Source organism: Triturus cristatus, chromosome 9 (genome assembly GCF_964204655.1).
Source record: "Triturus cristatus chromosome 9, aTriCri1.1, whole genome shotgun sequence".
Lineage (NCBI taxonomy): Eukaryota > Metazoa > Chordata > Amphibia > Caudata > Salamandridae > Triturus > Triturus cristatus.
The window spans coordinates 150,532,099-150,551,765 of record NC_140592.1 but is presented as its reverse complement, the minus strand read 5'-3'; the positions used below and the strand labels follow the sequence as shown (position 1 = coordinate 150,551,765).

The following is a 19,667-nucleotide window of genomic DNA, read 5'->3' as shown; positions in this document are numbered from 1 at the left end:
TGTTTAGGAAAGCCGTAGCAAGCGGTTTAAAACAGTCTACATTCCCTGCACTGCCAGCCCCTTCTATTGTACTGGCCGAGACTCTGCTTGTTTGGGATTCCATAACTTTTCGCACGCATTACAAAGAGACGAAGGGCCCGGGTGGGGATTTGGGCGCGCCGCCCTCTCTGGCTGGATCCGGCGAGAGACAGTCTGCGCCCCCTGAAGGGTTCTCAGAAGCAGGGCCGTTTCTATTAGGCAAGATTAGGTGGCCGCCTAGCTTTACGTTTGTTGGGTCAACAAAAAAAAAATACCCCCTTTTGCCGTCCTAGCCCTTTTGCCGCCCTAGGCAGCCACCTAGTCTTGCCTAATGGTAGAAACGGCCCTGCCCAAGATCTGCATGGCATGGCTCTTTCTCAATAATCAGGCGATCAACTATCTCTCGAGCTCGATATTGCTAAAAGATGTTAAGATGTTTTACTTTGCTTCGTCCTATACTAAGTTACTGGTGATGATGTGTGGAGTCCGAAAACTGTTACATTGACCTATCAGTAAGGAATTATTGTATGACAGATGTGGCAGACTTTGGGGGAAGGCTGTTTAAGATGATTGGTTAAGGGGTAGAGCCAGCCGACAACCTAGGAATAAATTATCTTTAAATGTGCCCATTGTTTGAGATAAATAGCAATCAGGTGGCAGATCTATGCAGTGAATTAACTCACCGCGGTCTGTTCATGGAAGAAAACAAGATGGCGCCAAGTAGGCTAATACGGCTGTGGTCTGTTGAGATGCGGGGAAACCCGTTTGAGGTCAGAAGGAAGTGACGGGTGCTTGTGCAGCAGAGAAGAGAGACTAACATGAGCGATGGTGGATCAGCAGGATACAGATCATGTCCTGGTGCAATGTGGAATGCTGGACTGAGTAGACCCCATGTGAATGCACAGATGTGCAGGAGTTCTGCTGAGGCTCCAGCAAACATGAGGGGGTGATGACAGATAATGCCATGTTGTAGAGATCGTATCCAAATTTCCCCTAGCAGTCAAATAAACTTCATAGGAGGAAATGACTTCCTCTCTCCTCAGAGGTCAATTCTAGGGCTTCTAAAGGATTTAGAACTGACTTCTAGCCTGCATTGCAAAATTAAATTGGAATTTTAAGACACTGATGTAACCAGAAAGAAACAGTTGATGCTAAACATGAAAACATGTATACAGTCCTTAAGAATTTGTGTTATCTTTAACTCATGTTTACTTTAAGTGTCTACCACTAAAACCTTGAGATGTAGCCATCAAGAGGATATACTTGTGAGGATTATCAAGAGGACTTGTGGTGCCTGAAAGAGAAACAATTCAGATTGAAGTGTATTTAGACATGAATACCACTTTATCGAGTTCTGGGAAAGATGACAAAAATGCTGAATGTGTACTAAAGTGCAGGCAGGCTAACTAAAATGGAAACTGTAGCAAAAATTGAATCTATCCGGCATATGTTTAAGAACCTCAAAGCGTTACGCTTTCTGTTGACCATCGCACCAGCTTTAGATTGGTAGTGGTGCTCATGCTGATATCTGTTTGGGCTTGTACATATATACGTGGGGCTATATCTATTAGCAAGAGTGATCCCTCCTTGTGCTGTATTTTATTGAGAAGGGTTTAACCAATGGGATAAGGGGCACAGAAACAATTGAATAGTCGATAAGGGATTGAGAGATGGGGGTCATAATATGTGTAATTTGGTGGGGTCTCATCTGGCAGTCTTCCATTTAGGATTCTTATTCTGAGGCATTCAGATGCCATAACTAGCTTTTCATCATTTATATCTCATCGCTTAGCTTTTGAGGTGGCCTGGGCCGTGATGTTCCACAATGTGTTGTCAAGGTTAAGTATGGCATCATCCTCTGTACTGTACATTAGATTTGAAATCACCTGTCATTATTATGTCCCATGTGGGTTGGGCTTGCTTTTGACTGGATATTGTGGCTATTAGTTTTCCTATTAAGGCTTTATGTTTTTTAGGCATTGGGGTGAATGCAGATGTTGAACTATAGGACGGGAGGTCTATTATCCTGTGACCAGTTACTGAGTTTGATGATTTGGAGGCCGGGGTCGATGTGAAGTAGTTCTTCTGTGATGATATCTAAGTGAAGAGATATGTAGACCGCAAGGCCTCCTTTAGGTTTTCCATATTTTGGGGGCCTAGTAGCCATGGTTTGTTAGGACAAAAAGCCTTCTACCGGAAGGTCTACTGCTGACCAAGTCTCTTGGAGGGCAATTATGTCTATATTCTTTGGGAGGGGTACCGTCTTAGAGCAACGGTTTTGCGCCTGCAATGTTTCAAGATAGAAGATGTAAGAACTCTGATTCAGATGGCAGTGTACTTGCATGAGAAGTACATGTGGAACGTTGAGCATTTAGGGCTAAGGGCAGCCAGTCCTATTGGACCCAGTTTGGTTGGTTCGAGGTATAATTGGGCTTCGGTCTTCCAAATGATCGGGGGAGGTACCTCTTGCACCCTTCAGTATCAATTGAACAGTTCTTACAGGTTGAGACAGCAACCAGTTTTTTTGTAACCGCGGGAAAGGGAACCTAGGGGGCTGATGTCTTTTTAACACGATACCCTAACTTTCAAAGACTGGTGCGAAAGTACAAATCAAGTCTACGGTTTCATTTGATTTCCAAGTGTTTGCGGTGGATTGTGGTTGGTGGTAATAATTGGTTGGCAGGTACTCAACTACTATTAGATCAATTGATGTTATGCCTATTAGTTCTGGGATCTCTGCTAGCAGTCTTAAAATATTTCCTCTTTTGAGGATATTCTGTTGACCTTGGGGGATGTATTCTAGTTGGAATAGAAGCTAAATTCACTTAACCCTTTGGTTGAGTGAGGGGATGGATTAAACTTGATGCCTGGTTATAAGTGCTGTTTCATGACGTTCCACCCTGTTTGGTGCGATGTCCTATGGCCATTTGATTCACTTCTCCTGCCGCAGAAACATTCATCTGGTCCTGGTTGTCATGTATTTGTTGTTCCTCCAATTGTGTTGGTCCTGGGGTAGAGTTACAGTTATTTGCTACTAAAATGTCATCCTCTCTGCAAGATTGAGTTTTAATGTTATTTCTTCCCTGAGAACAGAAGAAATTGTGAGGACTGTGGCCAAAATCCCTGTGTCACCCAGATGACTGATTGATGCATTAGTGGAGGAGGTTTCCATATCCACTTTAGTATTTTGGGGCAAGTATTGGGTAGAATAATTTGGGAACAATTTCCTTGGATTGGGCGTTTTTTTGTCTTGCCTTCCTTGCACACTTGTGTTGCCTTTTGGTTAGTTTGCTGGATGAGGGGCTTATGCTGGTAATGGCTTGAGGAGCCTCCTAGTTTGTTCGTGCTAAGTTTACTAACTTTTGGTCTATGAGTGTGACAGTATTTGCCGTTCGTGTGCCCCTTCCGGTGGGTCTAGGTCCACATTTTATGTCTTGCCTGCCTTGCACACTTCTGTTGCCTTTTGGTTAGTTTGCTGGATGAGGGGCTTATGCTGGATATGGCTTGAGCAGCCTCCTAGTTTGTTCGCGCTAAGTTTACTAACTTTTGGTCTATTAGTTTGACAGTATTTGCCGTTCGTGTGCCCCTTCCGGTGGGTCTAGGTCCACATTTTATGTCTTGCCTTCCTTGCACACTTCTGTTGCCTTTTGGTTAGTTTGCTGGATGAGGGGCTTATGCTGGATATGGCTTGAGCAGCCTCCTAGTTTGTTCGCGCTAAGTTTACTAACTTTTGGTCTATTAGTTTGACAGTATTTGCCGTTCGTGTGCCCCTTCTGGTGGGTCTAGGTCCACATTTTGTGTTTCCTGGCTAGAGCTACTGGTTTGATTTGCGGGAATTGGATCATTTTTTATGACAATCCTGTCGGATACTAAAATTGTTGACAAAAGTTCCGGTTGTGAGGATAATTTGTCAATAATCGGACCACATGTACCTTTCATTGGTGATGGTGAATAGATGGCTGTACCCTTGTGATTATGGATGTTAAAGATTCCAGTTTTAAGTTTATGCCTGAGATGTGTGCAGCCATCAGATTCATTAAGTTGATCTGTACATGAAGTTTGTCCGACAGAAAGTTCAAGACTTCGATGATTGTAGCATTGTTAATAAGATTTCCCACCAGGGCAGGTTGTCATTGCTTGCCTGGACTGCTGATCTGGAAGACTTGCTTTTCTGCTGTGTTGCCCTGCTGCCTGCTGTTCAGACCATGCTGATGGGAACTGTACTCTGCCTTGCAACTGAAGTGATCTACAAGGGCTTGCTGGCTTGTCTCCTGTTGCTTGAGAGTCAGGGATATCAAAGTCTCTATCTCTGCTCCTGAGCCTGCTCACTGGAACTGGACCCACATACTTGTACCAGAGAAATCAATGCACCTTCAGTCTGCATGCAGAGGAACTGGTGCATCCACCCTGTTGCAGGAGTAGAACCTGGTGCATCGCACTTGGAACCACCACACCTCCAACGCTTCAGAAGAAATGCTACGCCACCACTGCATGGAGAAGATCAATGCATTGTCAATCTAGTGTGGATTAACCCGGTGCATCGTCTTCGGAACCACCGTACTCAGAACCGGCTCAACAGACTTGATGCATCACCACCACTACGTGAAGAAAATCAAAGCATCACCTCAATGCATTGCTCGTCTGGACCCCACATCTCGCTGTTGTGACCAGTATCAAGGTTCTCTGTTCCCCAGGCCTGAGTGTCTCCTGTCCCCAGCCTGCGTTCCATTGTGGTCAGCTTGAACTGTTGACTTTGTCCCAGGGCAGTGCAACTAGATGACCCCCACAGGAGCGTATTGCTTCTAAGCGCAATAACTCTTTTTATTCTTTAAAAATTCACAACTCTACTTCTACCTATTGGATGTTTGTCATTTTGCTCTTGATGTATTTATAAAATTATTGCCTATTTTACTAAACCTGGACAGAGTCTTTTTGTGGTGTTTCCATTGTGTTACTGTGTGTGCTGCACAAATACTCTACACATTGCCTCTTTAGATAAGCCTGACTGGTCTGTGTCAAGCTACCAGAGGGTGACCACAGGTTATCTTTGTGTGTATCTCGCTTACCCTGACTAGAGTGGTGGTCCCTACTTGGACAGAGTGCATACCTCTGCCAAATAGAGACCCCATTTCTAACACACAATATGCTGTTAATTTGTATTTTGTAGCTGCATGATATTGTAAACTCTGTCACATAACTTGGTCAGCCATTGCTGAATAATTCCAGTGACCTGAGTTTGGGTCAGCTGTTGATTTCGATTGGATGGATTTCTTGTATGGGTCAGTTGCCTTCTCTTTGTTTCATGGCTTTCCTCCCTAATCTTTCCTCTATCCCTTGCCTGGAGCATTTATTCTTTACCCCGGCTTTTGATTGGCTGAATTCTAGTCTTCCACTGCTGAAGTCAGGGAACTATTTCTTCATTTAGTTTCAAGTTTTCCTCTCTCTCTCTTCCTGACATCCAGGTATGCTTAACAGCACCCATTGCTTTCTCTACTCCACCACTTATCTGTAGCTGCTCCCTTGTCCTTCCAAACTGCTTCACTGATTCTTAATACTTTGTGCAAGGGCCCAGCAGCAACTTCACACTTCTACCAGCCACTTGCTTCCCTGCTCATCATTGCTCCCCATCCATCCTGTTCCCATTTGCTTTATTTGCATGCTTTCAAAATTATTTCAGAAATGGCCTACCTGCAGTACACTGCTTCCAGGCTGCTTGCTTTTTTTTTTTTTTTTCTGTTTTGTATTTCCCTTTCTAAAATGGACATCAGCCATCTTGGAATGGTAAATACAAGTTTCAAATATATGTTAAAATGAATGTCACTAGCGGCCACCCTGCAGTAGAGGTTTCTCAAAGAAAGATTATTCTAAGATGGCCACAATGGGGTGCATCATTTTGAGATTTCTCATTTATTTTATTCCTATGGCAAAGTAAACAAGCATTGACCAAGCCAGTAGCTCGCCATTCACATTTAATAGGTGCGACCAACTGGCTTTTCTAATGCTTGTTCAGATGGTGGCTAAGGCCCTCTTTTTGTGTGGCTTGATCTTTTCCAATTCCTTCATAAACTCTTTGTTTGTGTAGAGATTGGAATAACACGTTTTGCAGTAATTACCACATGCCCTGCAATTTGCCTTGCTAAATTTTTGCAAGTAAATCCTACCAAAATTTACTGGAGGCAAAATGTCTGGTAAATACCAGTACATGTGGATTTTGTTGGAAACCATTAAAAGTCATGTGTTAAGTCCCATTTGAAAGGGCTAAACTTGTAATAGGTGATCAATACTGTGCCTGTTATATTAGGATCCACAGTGTATCACATTTAACAGATGCGCTAACTATTGTATGCCCACTGGGCCACGAGTAATGAGGGCCTAAATATCTTATTAATGGGTGGTTCCCACAGAGGCACCGATGGGCAGGTTGACAACAGGGGCAAGAACCCATGAGCCACCTTTAGTGACAGTAGTTTGTTTGAATCTAGAGAATTATTGTAACACCATGATGCTCGGGCAACGGTTTATAGTCTTCCTTGCCAAATAGCCATGGGCTAGCTCGGGTACCACCTTTTAGTTATGCATGTGACCTTTATTGCTATTCTTGATCTCACGGGGGTCAGGCAGAGTTATTTGGCGAGGGGAGAGATGATCTCTCCTCTGTAGGCCACTGATCACCATATAGCACCATTAGGTCCCTTCTGAAGTCTGTTGAGCAGTGCCCGGACACCTTATTATGCAAAGTTACAATAATCAATAAAATAATATGTTGTACTACATACTCCGTGAACTCCTCTAGCTGCCACTTCGGGCAAAAATCCATTTCAATCGTTGTTGTTTTGTTTAGATGATGAATCAATACAACAATTATCTCTATCTGTCAAAAGTACTGCCAATCTATGGTGGGCTCAGAGACCCCAGAAGCTGGAACTCTAGTAACTGAGGCCTTTAGATTCAGAACTTCCTTCACCAAGAAGCAATTGCTTACTAGAGCTGGCACCAATGACTGGAATTCCAAAGTCCACAGATTCAGAATTCAGCCCACCCTTCTTACCTTCAGAAAACTCCTAGAGGCTTGTCTCATCCACTTTTACACTAATTAAGGATGGCTCGCTTCAATACCACAACTGGGTTTTCAGAATCACGACTTCTATCACATTGCATTCTCTTGCCACTCTCCTCTGTTCCTGGTACTGCTTCCTTGTGTTTCTGTACCCTCCACTTGTTCCTATGTTTACATCTTGTAATTATTCATTTGCTGTGTTATAAGTACAACACCCGTATGCACTCTAGTGAAGGAGCACTGCAGAAGACTGTTAATTAAATAAAAATATACACTGACTTGTAAAAAATACTACATAGTCAGCTTGATAGAAGCATGAGTACACAAATTCAACAGAGTAACTTGACTTCATAATATTGCATCCTTTGAGCATTATTATTAAACAGTGACAGCAACCCTTTCTATAAAAATAGCATTTAAAAATACTACATTAACAATACAGTCATTAAATTAACCCTTTTACAAGTAGTTATTAAATGCTTCAGATTGTCATTTTTCATGCAGTGATGTTACCATGGTTACAGAAATAAAAATGAAATGTCAAGGCATCACCTTCAGTTTTCTTTGTTTTCGCCTTCGACTTTCGTGACTTTTCCTCATTAGAATCTGCATAAAATAGCTTATTGTCAGTCTGTTTGAAATGTGCTATATTTTGGATTTTTTTTACAAGACTAAATGCACTGACAGATATTAACAAAGGATCCAGGCAATTTTACTATGAGATCCGACAAAGCTAAGAAATCTAACACAATGGTAAAAGGTGCTTACTTTACCAAAGCATGTACTAACACACTTCTGCCCAAATTAGCTATTGTTACTATATTTCTATAGTTATCGCCGTTGAATTCATATACATTTTATATCCATACATAGAAGCCTAAACAAGAATGTTTAATTATAGTTATTTTGACACAATATGCACAGTGCAAACATTACTTATTTTCATTTTAAAACATCACTTTATATTTAGTTTCTCCCCACAATATGGATTTTCTAATGTATTTGAATGTGTTTCCCTGAATTGTATCTTATACTTGTGTAGTGTGACCACGCTTGATAATGAATCTTTGAGCAAGGAATTGTTGACTGTTATATGCGACACAAGAAAGTTGGGGGAAAGCTGCTTAAAGAACCCATGATACAGCGGATAGTGAGTGAGTCGTGGCGACTAGGTGCCTGTGAGTGTATGCATCCAAAATGCTGTTGCAACCGTTGTATTAGTGACCCCACCAGCACCACACCCTAGGAGTGTACACTAGGACAGGTAGGGAAGTTTTTGTTTTAATGCACCTCAGCAGCAAGGGGAGGGGAACACTGCTAAAAACCAATATAACATGGGAGGACCCACTTTGAAAGACAAAAGGATTTGATGTGGGATTATTTGTGAACATCACCGATGCATTCTAAAGCAAACACACACACACAACACTGAGAGGGGAGAGTGGGGAGGCCAGTAGCACCATTAGTGTCTTCCACTTTCATCCAAGGTTAATACATAGAATAATATTAAGTCCAGTCATTCTTGTTTCTTACAGTGCTTTGAGATAGTTAAAGTGCTGTATCAAATGCTATATAATAAGGTATTATTATTATTATTATTATTATTATTACTAGTTGTAGTAGTAGTATTACTATTGTTGTTTTACGGTTTTGGTCATTTTTTCCTCTGGCTCAGATATACAGTTGGGCGTTACCGGCACAGGAATGACCGCCTAGCCGCAGGGTTTTAGGGCATTATTTAGAATTTAGCAGAGCAGGATATCCACTGTACATCACCAGATGTCCTCTTCCACCAGTTTAGAGGTGGGGTAAATGACTGATTTCTAAAGGCAGAGCCTCAGCTGGCTCTGCTATCAGACATCCTTTCCTGGTGGCCCTTCCATCACATATTGCCTGGGTCGAAGTGTTAGTAGGCCTACCCTATTTTTGTATTTTGGAAACCCCCCCACATTAGGACACTTGTTTCTGAAATACAAAACAATCCAGGCTGGCTGGCATAGCAATTTTGTTTCCGGCAGGAGCACTTTTGTTAAAGATCATCCCTGCTGAGCTGACAGGGATGGCAAAATATTATGGGTGGTCCTGCCCTGAGCTTGCAAAAGTAGTGAATCTGCATCAGCAAGCTAATGGAATGCCTGCCAAAAATTATATAACCCCCCTGTATCGTCTCTTAAACAAAGAGACTAAATAGATTTTCTGAAGAGTTGATTGTCGGGTCAAGGTCAGTTGATGTTGTACTCGGTCAGCGTCACCGTTGTTAGTTTTCCTAGAGGGCTTCTTTTGACAGTGGAGGATCCATTTGTCTCCTGGAGAGTAAATTCCTTAAGGTGTAGGTCTTAAGGAATAAGGCATAGCTATTAGCTACTTGCATCTTAGGCATGCTCTGCAGGGGGGGTACAGTACCCTCACTGGCTGAAGTGATATAGAGGATCTGGAGTGTATATATATATTCCACATTCAATGAGGCACAGGATTAGTAAGCCACTCGAATAAAGGTGGGCGTTGGATTGGAGGGAGAAGTGTCTTTTAGTTGCCAAGCAGTTTGATAGTGCCAAAGAAGGGGCCTGGAGGTTCTCAAATGTACTGGGAAAGGGAGTTTGCTAACAAACAGTTATGTGGCATGTGTAAACAAGTGACCATTGTTGAAAAGACTAAAGTATACAAAAAGTGATCGATGCAGCCCGAGCAATTGGCAGTAACTGAGATTAATTCAAGCATTGCATCCATCACCTTGTTGTTGTTCATGCAGTTGCCACCCTAAGTGCATAGGGTATGCCCAGAAGTGGGTCCCATGCTCTCTGTGCCACTGGAATCAAAATATACCTGGCTAATGAGTCCATAATAAGGGAAAACTGGGCTTGGGAAGCTTGTTTTCCAGTTCAGGGAGGACCTGGCTTGGCATATCAAGCTGGACTGTTCCGATTGGAGCAGGATCATTGCTGATTTGCATATGGCTGGGTCCAAACTGAGGTGGCATGGTGGGCGAAAAATGAAGGATTGGGATGCTGCACCGAGCAATTGTCAGTGGCTGAGATTAATTCAAGCATTCCATCCATCACCTTGTTGTTGTTGCAGTTACCACCCTAAATGCAACAGGTATGCCCGGATGTGGGTCTCATGCTCACTGTGCCACTGCAATCAAGCCTTACTTGACTGATGAGCCCTTAGTAAGGGTAACACTGGTCCTGGGTTGCTTGTTTTCCAGTTCAGGGAGGAGCTGGACTGTTCCGATTGGAGCAGGATCAAGGCTGATTTGCATGTGGCATGTTCACCATGCTAAAAAAATTCCTAACGTGGGCAAAGGTGAAACTTCATTTTTTTGCTCACCACTTGTGATATGGAGAAGAGTGAGAGGAATGTTCAAGTGTCAAATTGCAGAATGGCAACACAGGTACATGTTTATAGACTGTACCAATTATTAAAAACAACAATCTTACACTTTCTTGTTTTAAGTAAATGCAGTGCTACTACATTTGATTACAGTGCTGGTGTATGAGGAAAGAAGCACAGATATATGACTTAAATGTCTGAATTACCTTCTAATTTCTCTAAATGATCATTCTCGCCCTCTGGATCTTCCCGATCAGCATCTGAAGAAGATAGCAGCATTATCATCTTATTTCAACTGAATTATGCTTTTGTTCTCATTGTAGTGATGCACACAGGTATAAGGCAAATTATTGTGAAATATGAAAATTTAAGAAATTAAATTACTCAAGCAAATGTAAAAGGTGCACACATTTACAAAGCGTGTATTTATATACTTATGCATGCATTACTTACTATGGCCATATTTCTTAAGCTTTTGCCTGTTGAATTCATATCCACTCTTTCATAACTATGAGCCTGAAGAAGACAACACGAGCTAATTCTGAAAATGTTCTCTATTGCAAACATGATCTATTTGTTTTTCCAGTGATTATCTCCACTTACAGCTTCAGTCTGTAGTTTTAAAAGGATCTGCCTGTGTTTGACTTGAATACACCATGTAAAGAGCTGCATGCCACTGGTGTAGGCTCACCAGGCTTGATAATGAATAGATCTTTTCAGAAGTGAGTGGTGGGTGGACCACGCAGCACAAGATTATTGGCAGAAGGCCAATTAAGATAGTTGTATAAAGGGGTAACTCATCACAATGCAGGTATGTCAGGCAGTGTGAGCAGGTGAGTTGTCATGAGGGTACACAACTAATTTGCCGCTGCTGCATTCTGTATGTCAGTCAATTTCCTTCTAGCACTAGAAATGACAGTTATGCATTGGGACACATGCTTTTGACTTACATTTCCTACGGTTAAAGAAAACGAAAGAAAGGACTTATTTGTCTGTAAGTCACATTCCCAATTATGTTCTTTTTACCGCTGATGGGAGAGCATGTTTTCTCTGCATTCTCAATTTCAGATGGTGTACTGTCTTTTTGATGCAATAATTTTATCTTGGGGCTGGGTGAGTCCTTTGAGGTGGCTTCACCCCTTCCCTGTAAATATTTGGAAAATAGAGCAAAATTATGTACTATGATAGTACCTCCAGGAAAGCAAATGTATTAATAATACCGGCATTTGTAAAGTGTGAACAATTACCCCTTAAGGGTGTCTCGGCAGTGGGGGGCCATCAGGAAGATTACGCGAGCTATTGCCCAGAGTCACATGGTGCTAGGCTAATCTGCTGCCAGCGCCGGGGATCGAACCGTGGCCCCGGTGCTCCGCAGTCAGCCGCCCTGGCCGCTGCGCCGCACCTCTTCCTCATTGCAATTGAATAACCACTGCATGCATAATTGGAAGGGAGACTACCAACCACTACACACATAATTAGAAGAGGGACTACCAACATCCTATATGCATACCTGACATTATTACCAAAGACATCGAAACGTGACAGCAGTTAATATAATGGCCCAGTACGAGCTAGTCAGTACATCTTGGAGATGAGCCAGAAACCTCTGTCTACTCAGCTGTCTGGGCTTGGATTCTGTTAGCAGGTATCTAATAGAATAATGGGGCTAGTTAGACCTGTCAGCCTTAGAGTGATCTTCCCCCAACCTTTTGTCTTTGTCCTTCATTTTTCTGCTTATCTCGTTTTTACTGGCCTTAGGACTCTGAGAACTTCACCCCTGCTAACCAGTGCTGTATTGCTTGTGCACTCTCCTCTAAACACGTAATATTGGCTTATCCCCAATTGGCATACTTAATTTACTTATATTTCCCTAATAAAATGGTACTACATAAGCCCAGGGCCTGTAAATTACATGCTACAAGTGGGCCATCAGCCCTGATTGTGCCAGCCACTTAAATGGCCCTTTAAGCATGTCTCGGGCCTGCCACTACAGAGCTTGTGTGTGTCCTTTAAACTGCCATTTCGACCTGGCAAAATACACAGAAACCTTCCTTTTTAATACAAATACGGCACCCCTTGGGTAGGTCCTGGACATCCCAGAGGCCAGGGTGCAAATTATTTAAAAAGCAGGGCATGTACTTTTAAGTTTTATATGTCCTGGTATCGAAAAACTCTTAACTTTGTTTTTAACTACTGCAAGGCCTATCTTCATTTCCAAATTAGAAGAGATTACCAGTACTTATTTGGTGTCTCTGGAATCACAATTTAAAATCCTAACCTATGGTCGAGGCAGATTTAAATTGCAATTCTGCAAATGCCACTTTTAGAAAGTTGGCATTTTCCTGCCTTAACCATTTAGTGCTTGTAGCCTGTCTCTGGTCACATGACTGGGTGTAGCTGACAGTTTGGATTTGTGTATTACTCCTAGACAGCCATACACAATAGGGAGCTTAGGTGTGCCTGGATGGGCCATGACTGGCAAGATGGGAGGGAGGAACTGGGCACTGCCCCACTTACACCTAAATAGACGGTGTTCTGCCACCACAAAAAGGGCTGCATACACCCTGTAGTTATTCTGAAGCCAGGAGAGGGGAGGCAGGATGCCTGGGGATTTAAAAAAGAATCCTCTATGAGCTTCTCCCCCATTTCAAATGCATCCCTGGGTATAAACACTGGCCCACAGACACCACCACTTCAGTACACTTCTGGACCTGTGCTCTGCTAGGGAGAAAGACTCCTGTGCTGCTGAAGGACTGCCACTCTGCTGGACTCCTGCTTTGTTGAACTGCTGCCTTCTGTCCCCCTTGCCAGGGTGAGAATAACTGGACCTGCATCTCTTGAACTCATACCCCAGAGTGAGTCCTGGGGCTAGTTGGCTGGCCTCCTGATCGGAAGCCTCTGCGACATAACAGGCTTACCACAACCTTGCACCTTGCACCTGCATTCTCTCATCTGTGACTCTATACAGCCAAGTGATGTCACCACAATCCTGGACCCTTGGAAGTGGGCTTAAGGTGCTCTACCAGCCTCTGTGCAGAACTGACGCATCGCCTCTGATGTGCAAAACAACCCCAAGCAAAACTGACACATCTCCGCTGCTGCATGGATTGGACCCATTGCAAAGACCTGAATCTCCACCGCAACCCACAACGCCTTTGGAACCACCACTGCGCAATTCATCCTTGGTGCAGGTTCTCGCTTATTTTGCCAATGGCAGCCTCAACGACAATTACAGAGTCCCCATCGCAGCCTCGCAGTTCTCCGGAACTGACGCATCGCCGCAACTGCATGTCACATCCCCAGTGCCAGCCTTCGCTTTGCAAGCTCAGTCAATGGGATCCTCAACAATGATGTAGGCCCTTGCATCACAGCCTTGCTTTATCTCAGAACCAACGCATCGCTTTGGCTGCATGGTGCATCCTCAATGCAGACCCATGCAATGCTCCGCAACCCAGGATCTAAGATACGTTTGTTCAGTGGTCCTAACTGGGTCCTTGTAGATGGCCTGTGCTCCATCGCCATTGGCCTGAACAGATCGACAAATTGGATGTTTTTGTCTTGTTTTAGTTATTAAATTAAAATCTATTTTGCTAACCTGGTGTGGGATCTTTTTTGTGTGGTGGTTTTACAGTTTTATTGTTGGAAGTGGTGCACAAATACTTTGCACATTGCCACTAAGTTAAGTCTGACTGCTCTGTGCCAAGCTACCAGGGAGTTGAGCACAAGTTATTTGGAGTTTTATTGTACCCCACCATGACAAGGATTGTGGTTGCTACTTGCCCAGGGCTCAGAGCCCAGTCAACCAGTAACCCAATTTCTTAAAGGGTTTAACTTAGGGATCCAGGAGAAGGGATCTTGAGCACACAACCTATACACTTCTATAGAGTGGATGGTAGGCCATAATCCTAGCTGGCCCTGTTTAGATTGACAATTCCTTAAAGCTTATCAGTGCTAACACATAAGCAGCACTGGGCAGATTAGACCTGCTGCCCACTCTGGATGTTGCTGGAAGTTCTGGAGGGCCGATAAGTCTCTTGGTAATGGTCTTACAGGTCCTCATAGCACACACTTTTAGCATTGGGTCAAGAGATGACCAGGTCCTCCCTGTTTCGTGTGGAGTTATACATGTAAGGTGATGACCTCTGAGGTCTCTCTTTGGGTATGATGGATTATCTGAAGACAACAGGGAGAGAAGTATGCAGTCTTTATAAGTTGAAGGCTTTTTAAGCCAAAAAGGATGGACTCAGTCTTACTGCCATTCAATTGAAACCTCACACTTCATCCAGATCTCTACTTTTGATAGTCAGCACAGCTATAGCTGTCATTGGTTTCATGCAGATTGGAATGTTACAGGCAGACTAGTTAAGATGCATAAGAAGCCAAGCTTGGTCAGGTGCAGAAAAGGAAGAATTTGAGTTGGTAACTCAGGTTTAGCAACACTTCTGTCCTTTTCATGCTAATTGAGTACTAACAATGCTACTGGAGCTCCTGTATTTGAGGGGAGAAGGAAGGTGCATTATCATGTTGTCATCTTAAGTAATGCACCTCTAAATCAGCAGGGGACGAGCCAAGGAGGCACTGATGTGGTTGTTGAAAAAGAAGTTAGCCTAGGTTTATGGTCAATCCAGCGGTATAGCTCAGAGTATTCAGGTCTTACTGTTTACATCTGATTCGATTTTGATTTGAAATTTCTAAAGCACGCGAATAGCCATGGGCGCCTTGTCACTAGTATTGTACTGATGTTCAACCCTAAAAACCAGAAGAGGAAACAAATAAAAATTATAATGACAATGAGAACAGCCAAGATTTTAAGTGTTTCGAAAAGATCAATAACGGAACTTGAAGCAGCAGATCGCAATAGTCTATTTGGAGAAAACCAAATAAATTTCCTTATAAGGTACTCTGGTCCGGTTCCATGCAATACTATATGTACCAAACATAGTGCCTTAAAGGCAACCCTTTTTCTGTCTGGAAGCCAATGAAGCTCCGCCAAGGCACTAGAAAGAATTACATTTTGGTATTTACTTGAGGAGGCGGCCGGCTGCATTCTGCAGTGTCTGAAGCTTATTAACGACCGCTTTTTAATGCCCAAATAAAGGGTGCTACAGTTGTTAAGCCTAAATAACACTAAAGCAATGACAACTGACTTTCGCAATTCAAAAGGAATGAAGGGCACCACCTTCTTCAACATGAAAAAACATGACGAGGCCAGTTTATTGACCGGATCCACAAACGACAGCTCAGCATCCAAAACTACCCCAAGAGTCCTTACTTAAGAAACTGGTGTGGGGGGTGCTCAATGACTGAAGCCACTAAGAATGAAAGAGGCATCTTTCCCGAAAAGGAGAACTTCAGTTTTTTCTGAATTCCACGTCGGGCAATAACCAGTCATCCAGCTAATGACAGCACCCATACACCTGTTAAACTCCACCACATTACTTGAGATTGACACAACAATCTGGGTGTCATCTGCATAGGCTAATTTGGCAAATACAAAAGAGTGAATCAACTTAGCAAGGGAGCAACATAGATGTTAAACTTCCCAAGGGACATTGACTGCTTCCTATTTGTTAAAAATGAGGAAATAAGATCACAGGCCGAGCCAGCAATCCTCATTTCTGCCAGAAGCTCAAAAAAAACCAAGTAGCTCACTGTGTTAAAGGCCGTGAACAGATCCAAAAGGATCACTGAAGCTGTTCCACCGTTGTCCATAATAAGTCTGATCTCTTCAGAAACTACAACCAGAGCTGTCTCGGTACTGTGGCTTGACCTAAAGCCAAACTGCTCCTCAACCAAAAAATTGTTCTTCCCTAAATATCCTGAAAATATTTTATTAAGATGTTTCTCAAAACCCTTTGCTGGATGTGGAAACCATTAAATAGGTCGCCAGATTGTCTCTTCCTCTTTCAGCAGGTGGAAGAATTGAGGCTTTTTTTTTACCATTTCCATTTCTGGCAAGGCTAACTCAAACTTCAATTCTTATGAGAAGGATATTTTGAATACAATTATATTGGATAACGGTAACAAATGTAACTTACAATGCTCAGAAATGAAAAAAAGTGTGCTAATGAGGGCTATGATACAAGTTATCATTATTAGTTATTATATGGTACTGATCATTCTTCCTGCTGGCTGTCATACAGTAGTGTGTTTTTTGCTCAGGTATGCATCTTTAGTCCCACAGCCATAATCTAAAGGCAAAGATGATGCACAGAGTTTCAGAAGACTCAATATATGTTTAGAGTTAGTCCATGTAATTGCATGTTATCACGCCTGGTGCACTGCCTTTTGTCAGCTGGGATTAATGTGTCTTGTATATAGAATTCTTATTGTGTAGATCTTTGGAAATGTTGTGTAAGCACAGGTATTTAAGGTAAGGCATGATGGGTGGTCTGTATAGTGGTTGCAATGTTTGTGCAATGTGGTTTAAGATTCCAATATACAGCAAACTGTCCTGATTTGGACCAGCTGGAGTATAAGAAGGTTAGAATAACAGAAACAGTAACCTACCGCGGTCCACACAATGGTATATATGGCAATTTTGATGCTGCTGGAAGGGAGAAGTGATTTACGTTTGTAGTTCCAGGGTGCTACATAAGAGGGATTGATAGAAGTTTTCTTAACAGGCTGGGAAAAAAGGACATTTTGATGCCAAGGAGCTCTCCGGGGGACTTGGTTTGTAGGCTAATATACATTTGGAATATTTAAGCTAGCAACAACTGTTAAAAATATATGTTTGCAAGAGGGATTACACTATAACCCAATTGGAATCAGAGTAACATTTATCTCAAGCATAAGGGTACCAATTTCAATTTAATTTGGCAGTCCCTAGTCATCAATATATACATATAAGTATTAGCTTTATGATTGGTACTGACTTTCCAAAGAATAGAGCCATGTAGATACCATATTTTCTTATTACATATGTGGCAGTCATGAACAAAATGAAGCTAATGAAAGGTTAATTTTTTAACACAGATTTTTGGAAGCCTGGTGGCAAAATAAATAGTGTGATCCCCAGTGTGAACTTCAGTACATGCTGTGTATAAAATGAAAAACTGTTTGGTTTCACATTAGCAACAAAGCATGTTCAGTTCATAACATTAATCGGTAGAGCCCGTCTTTCTTAATGGAGTCTAAGGATAACAAGGATGAGAGCATTGTGCACAAAATTCACGTTCATTCTCAGTGGGGTGCTTGTGTTCAGAATTAACTGTTTATTTTATAGATGAATGTCAAATGTATACTTAACATAAAATAAAATACAATATTATGTGTATGGTTCCTGTACTGGTCCTTCAACATCCACTACAAGTCTGAGCTCAGCTGCAATTATTGTACTGGAGTGCTTCTTGGTGACATGGATGTCAATTCACCAAATGCCTGGGGTAGCAGAAGTGACTTCACATGTCCTTTGACCTTCACTTTCACTCACACATACACACGCTTACACATACATACGCTTACACATACACATGTATTCACACACACACACTCTCTCTCTTACATAAACACACTCAAAACTGCAAGCACGCACACAACATACATACATTTAAAAGCATTTTTTTACTTACCTCTGCTGCCAGAAAAAGTCATTTTCCAGCTATTTGTACTCATTTGTACAATAGTATAATAAAAAATTGACAATAAACAAGGAGAGTGAAGCCCCCACCGAGGTCCATAAGGACGAGCTGCTTCTGTTCCTGCGACTGATTCTGCCTCTGCTGATGCTAGGGGTCGTAAAGGCAGTGCCAGGGGTCACAAATGGCATTCCAGGGGTCGCAGCAGCGACCACTGGCGACCCCTAACTGGCGTCCATGCTTGGTGCTAACATTATCATTATTATTCCTGAAGTTGTGCTTAGTTGGTGAACTTTAACTTCACATACGTGAAATTTCATGCAAAAAGAGTTTTCACAAAAGAATTCTCTGGTTAAAAAAATTACTTTCACTGTTTTTTTCTCCTACAAACACCTCAGCAAATTATTTCTGCAACACTAAAACTATTTTTGAAGTGAGTTTAGAGAAAACTGAAAAACTTTACATACGACTAGGGCTTCGGGGGTGGAATGTGGGATGAGACGGATATATTAGTGAGACCATGGTACCTCAATGAATGGTCGTGTTGGGAAAAGCATCAACTTACAGCTAGAAGTGTAATACTATATTACCAATACAACAATGCAGGCAGATGGTTTCATTTTAAAATAGTTATTCAATGGTGCTTTATTACACTTCTAGTACCCTTCTGCTGCATGGTACAGAAATATAAATTAAATGCCTCCTCATCACCTTTTTTCTTTGACGCAACCTTCTCTCTCTTTGGATCATGCTCGTCAGCACCTGCAGAAAACAGACATATTGTCATTCTATTTCAAAGAAGTTATGGTTTTCATTATAAAAGCACGCAGTTTTCAGGTAAATTATTGTAAAACATGAACATTAAAGAAATTGCGTTATTGTGTATCTGTGACTGGGATACCTTAGAACTTAAAGTTGGTAAATAATGTCCCTTGGGGACACTTGTTAGCTTGATGCACTGTTGAAAAGAGGCATAGTTCAGAGCAATTGACCAGCCCTTGGCCTATAAGAATAACTACATTTCATCATCATCTATGACCACAAATAATGGGAAAGGTCACATAGATGAAAATGAATGTGCACTGAATGAAACTTAAATTCACCTTCCGGTGTTGTACAAAGTTCACTAGTTTGCGAATTCCTTAAGTTGTGTTTAGTTGGTGCACTTCAACTTCACGCATGTGAAATTTCATACAAAAAGAGTTTTCACAAAAGAATTCTCTCACAAAAGTTAACTTTCACTGCTTTTTCTCACACAAACACCACACCAAATAATTTATGCAGCACACAAAAAAAAATTGAAATGAGTTTAGGCAAAATTGGAAAACTTTACACACCACTACGGGTAAGGGGTTGGGATGAGAGGAATATATTATTGAGACCATGGTACCTCAATGAGTACAAATAACACAGGCTCCAAAAAACACGATCACATTACACCTGACCTTGTGCAGCTTAATTGGCTGTCTATTGAAGTGAGGATTCGCTTTAAAATAGCTTGCCTCATGCATAAAGCCTTGCATTACAACACTCCGGCCTATCTTGCGAACAAGCTTGTTCTTTCTGGTTCCAATCGGAACTTAAGAAGTACGTCCACACTTCTTTTGAAACCACCCAAATTCAAGAAGAAAAGTACCTACAAACGTGCTTTCTCCGGATTGGCACCTAGAATTTGGAACGCT

At 42.1% G+C, this 19,667-nt stretch overlaps 1 protein-coding gene across 23 annotated transcripts in view; it reads right to left on the bottom strand.

Moving 5' to 3' along the window:
- Nucleotides 1–19,667, bottom strand: part of TMEM40 (transmembrane protein 40) — a 270,106-nt gene that overhangs the window by 86,089 nt on the left and 164,350 nt on the right. For all 23 annotated transcript variants that reach the window (XM_085624612.1, XM_085624616.1, XM_085624620.1 and 20 more), the window contains 3 exons: nt 18,697–18,747; nt 10,612–10,665; nt 7,628–7,681 (listed from right to left, as the gene is read on the bottom strand). In XM_085624612.1, the coding sequence (XP_085480738.1) occupies nt 7,628–7,681; nt 10,612–10,665; nt 18,697–18,747 (159 nt within the window). The remainder of the gene's footprint in view (nt 1–7,627; nt 7,682–10,611; nt 10,666–18,696; nt 18,748–19,667) is intronic.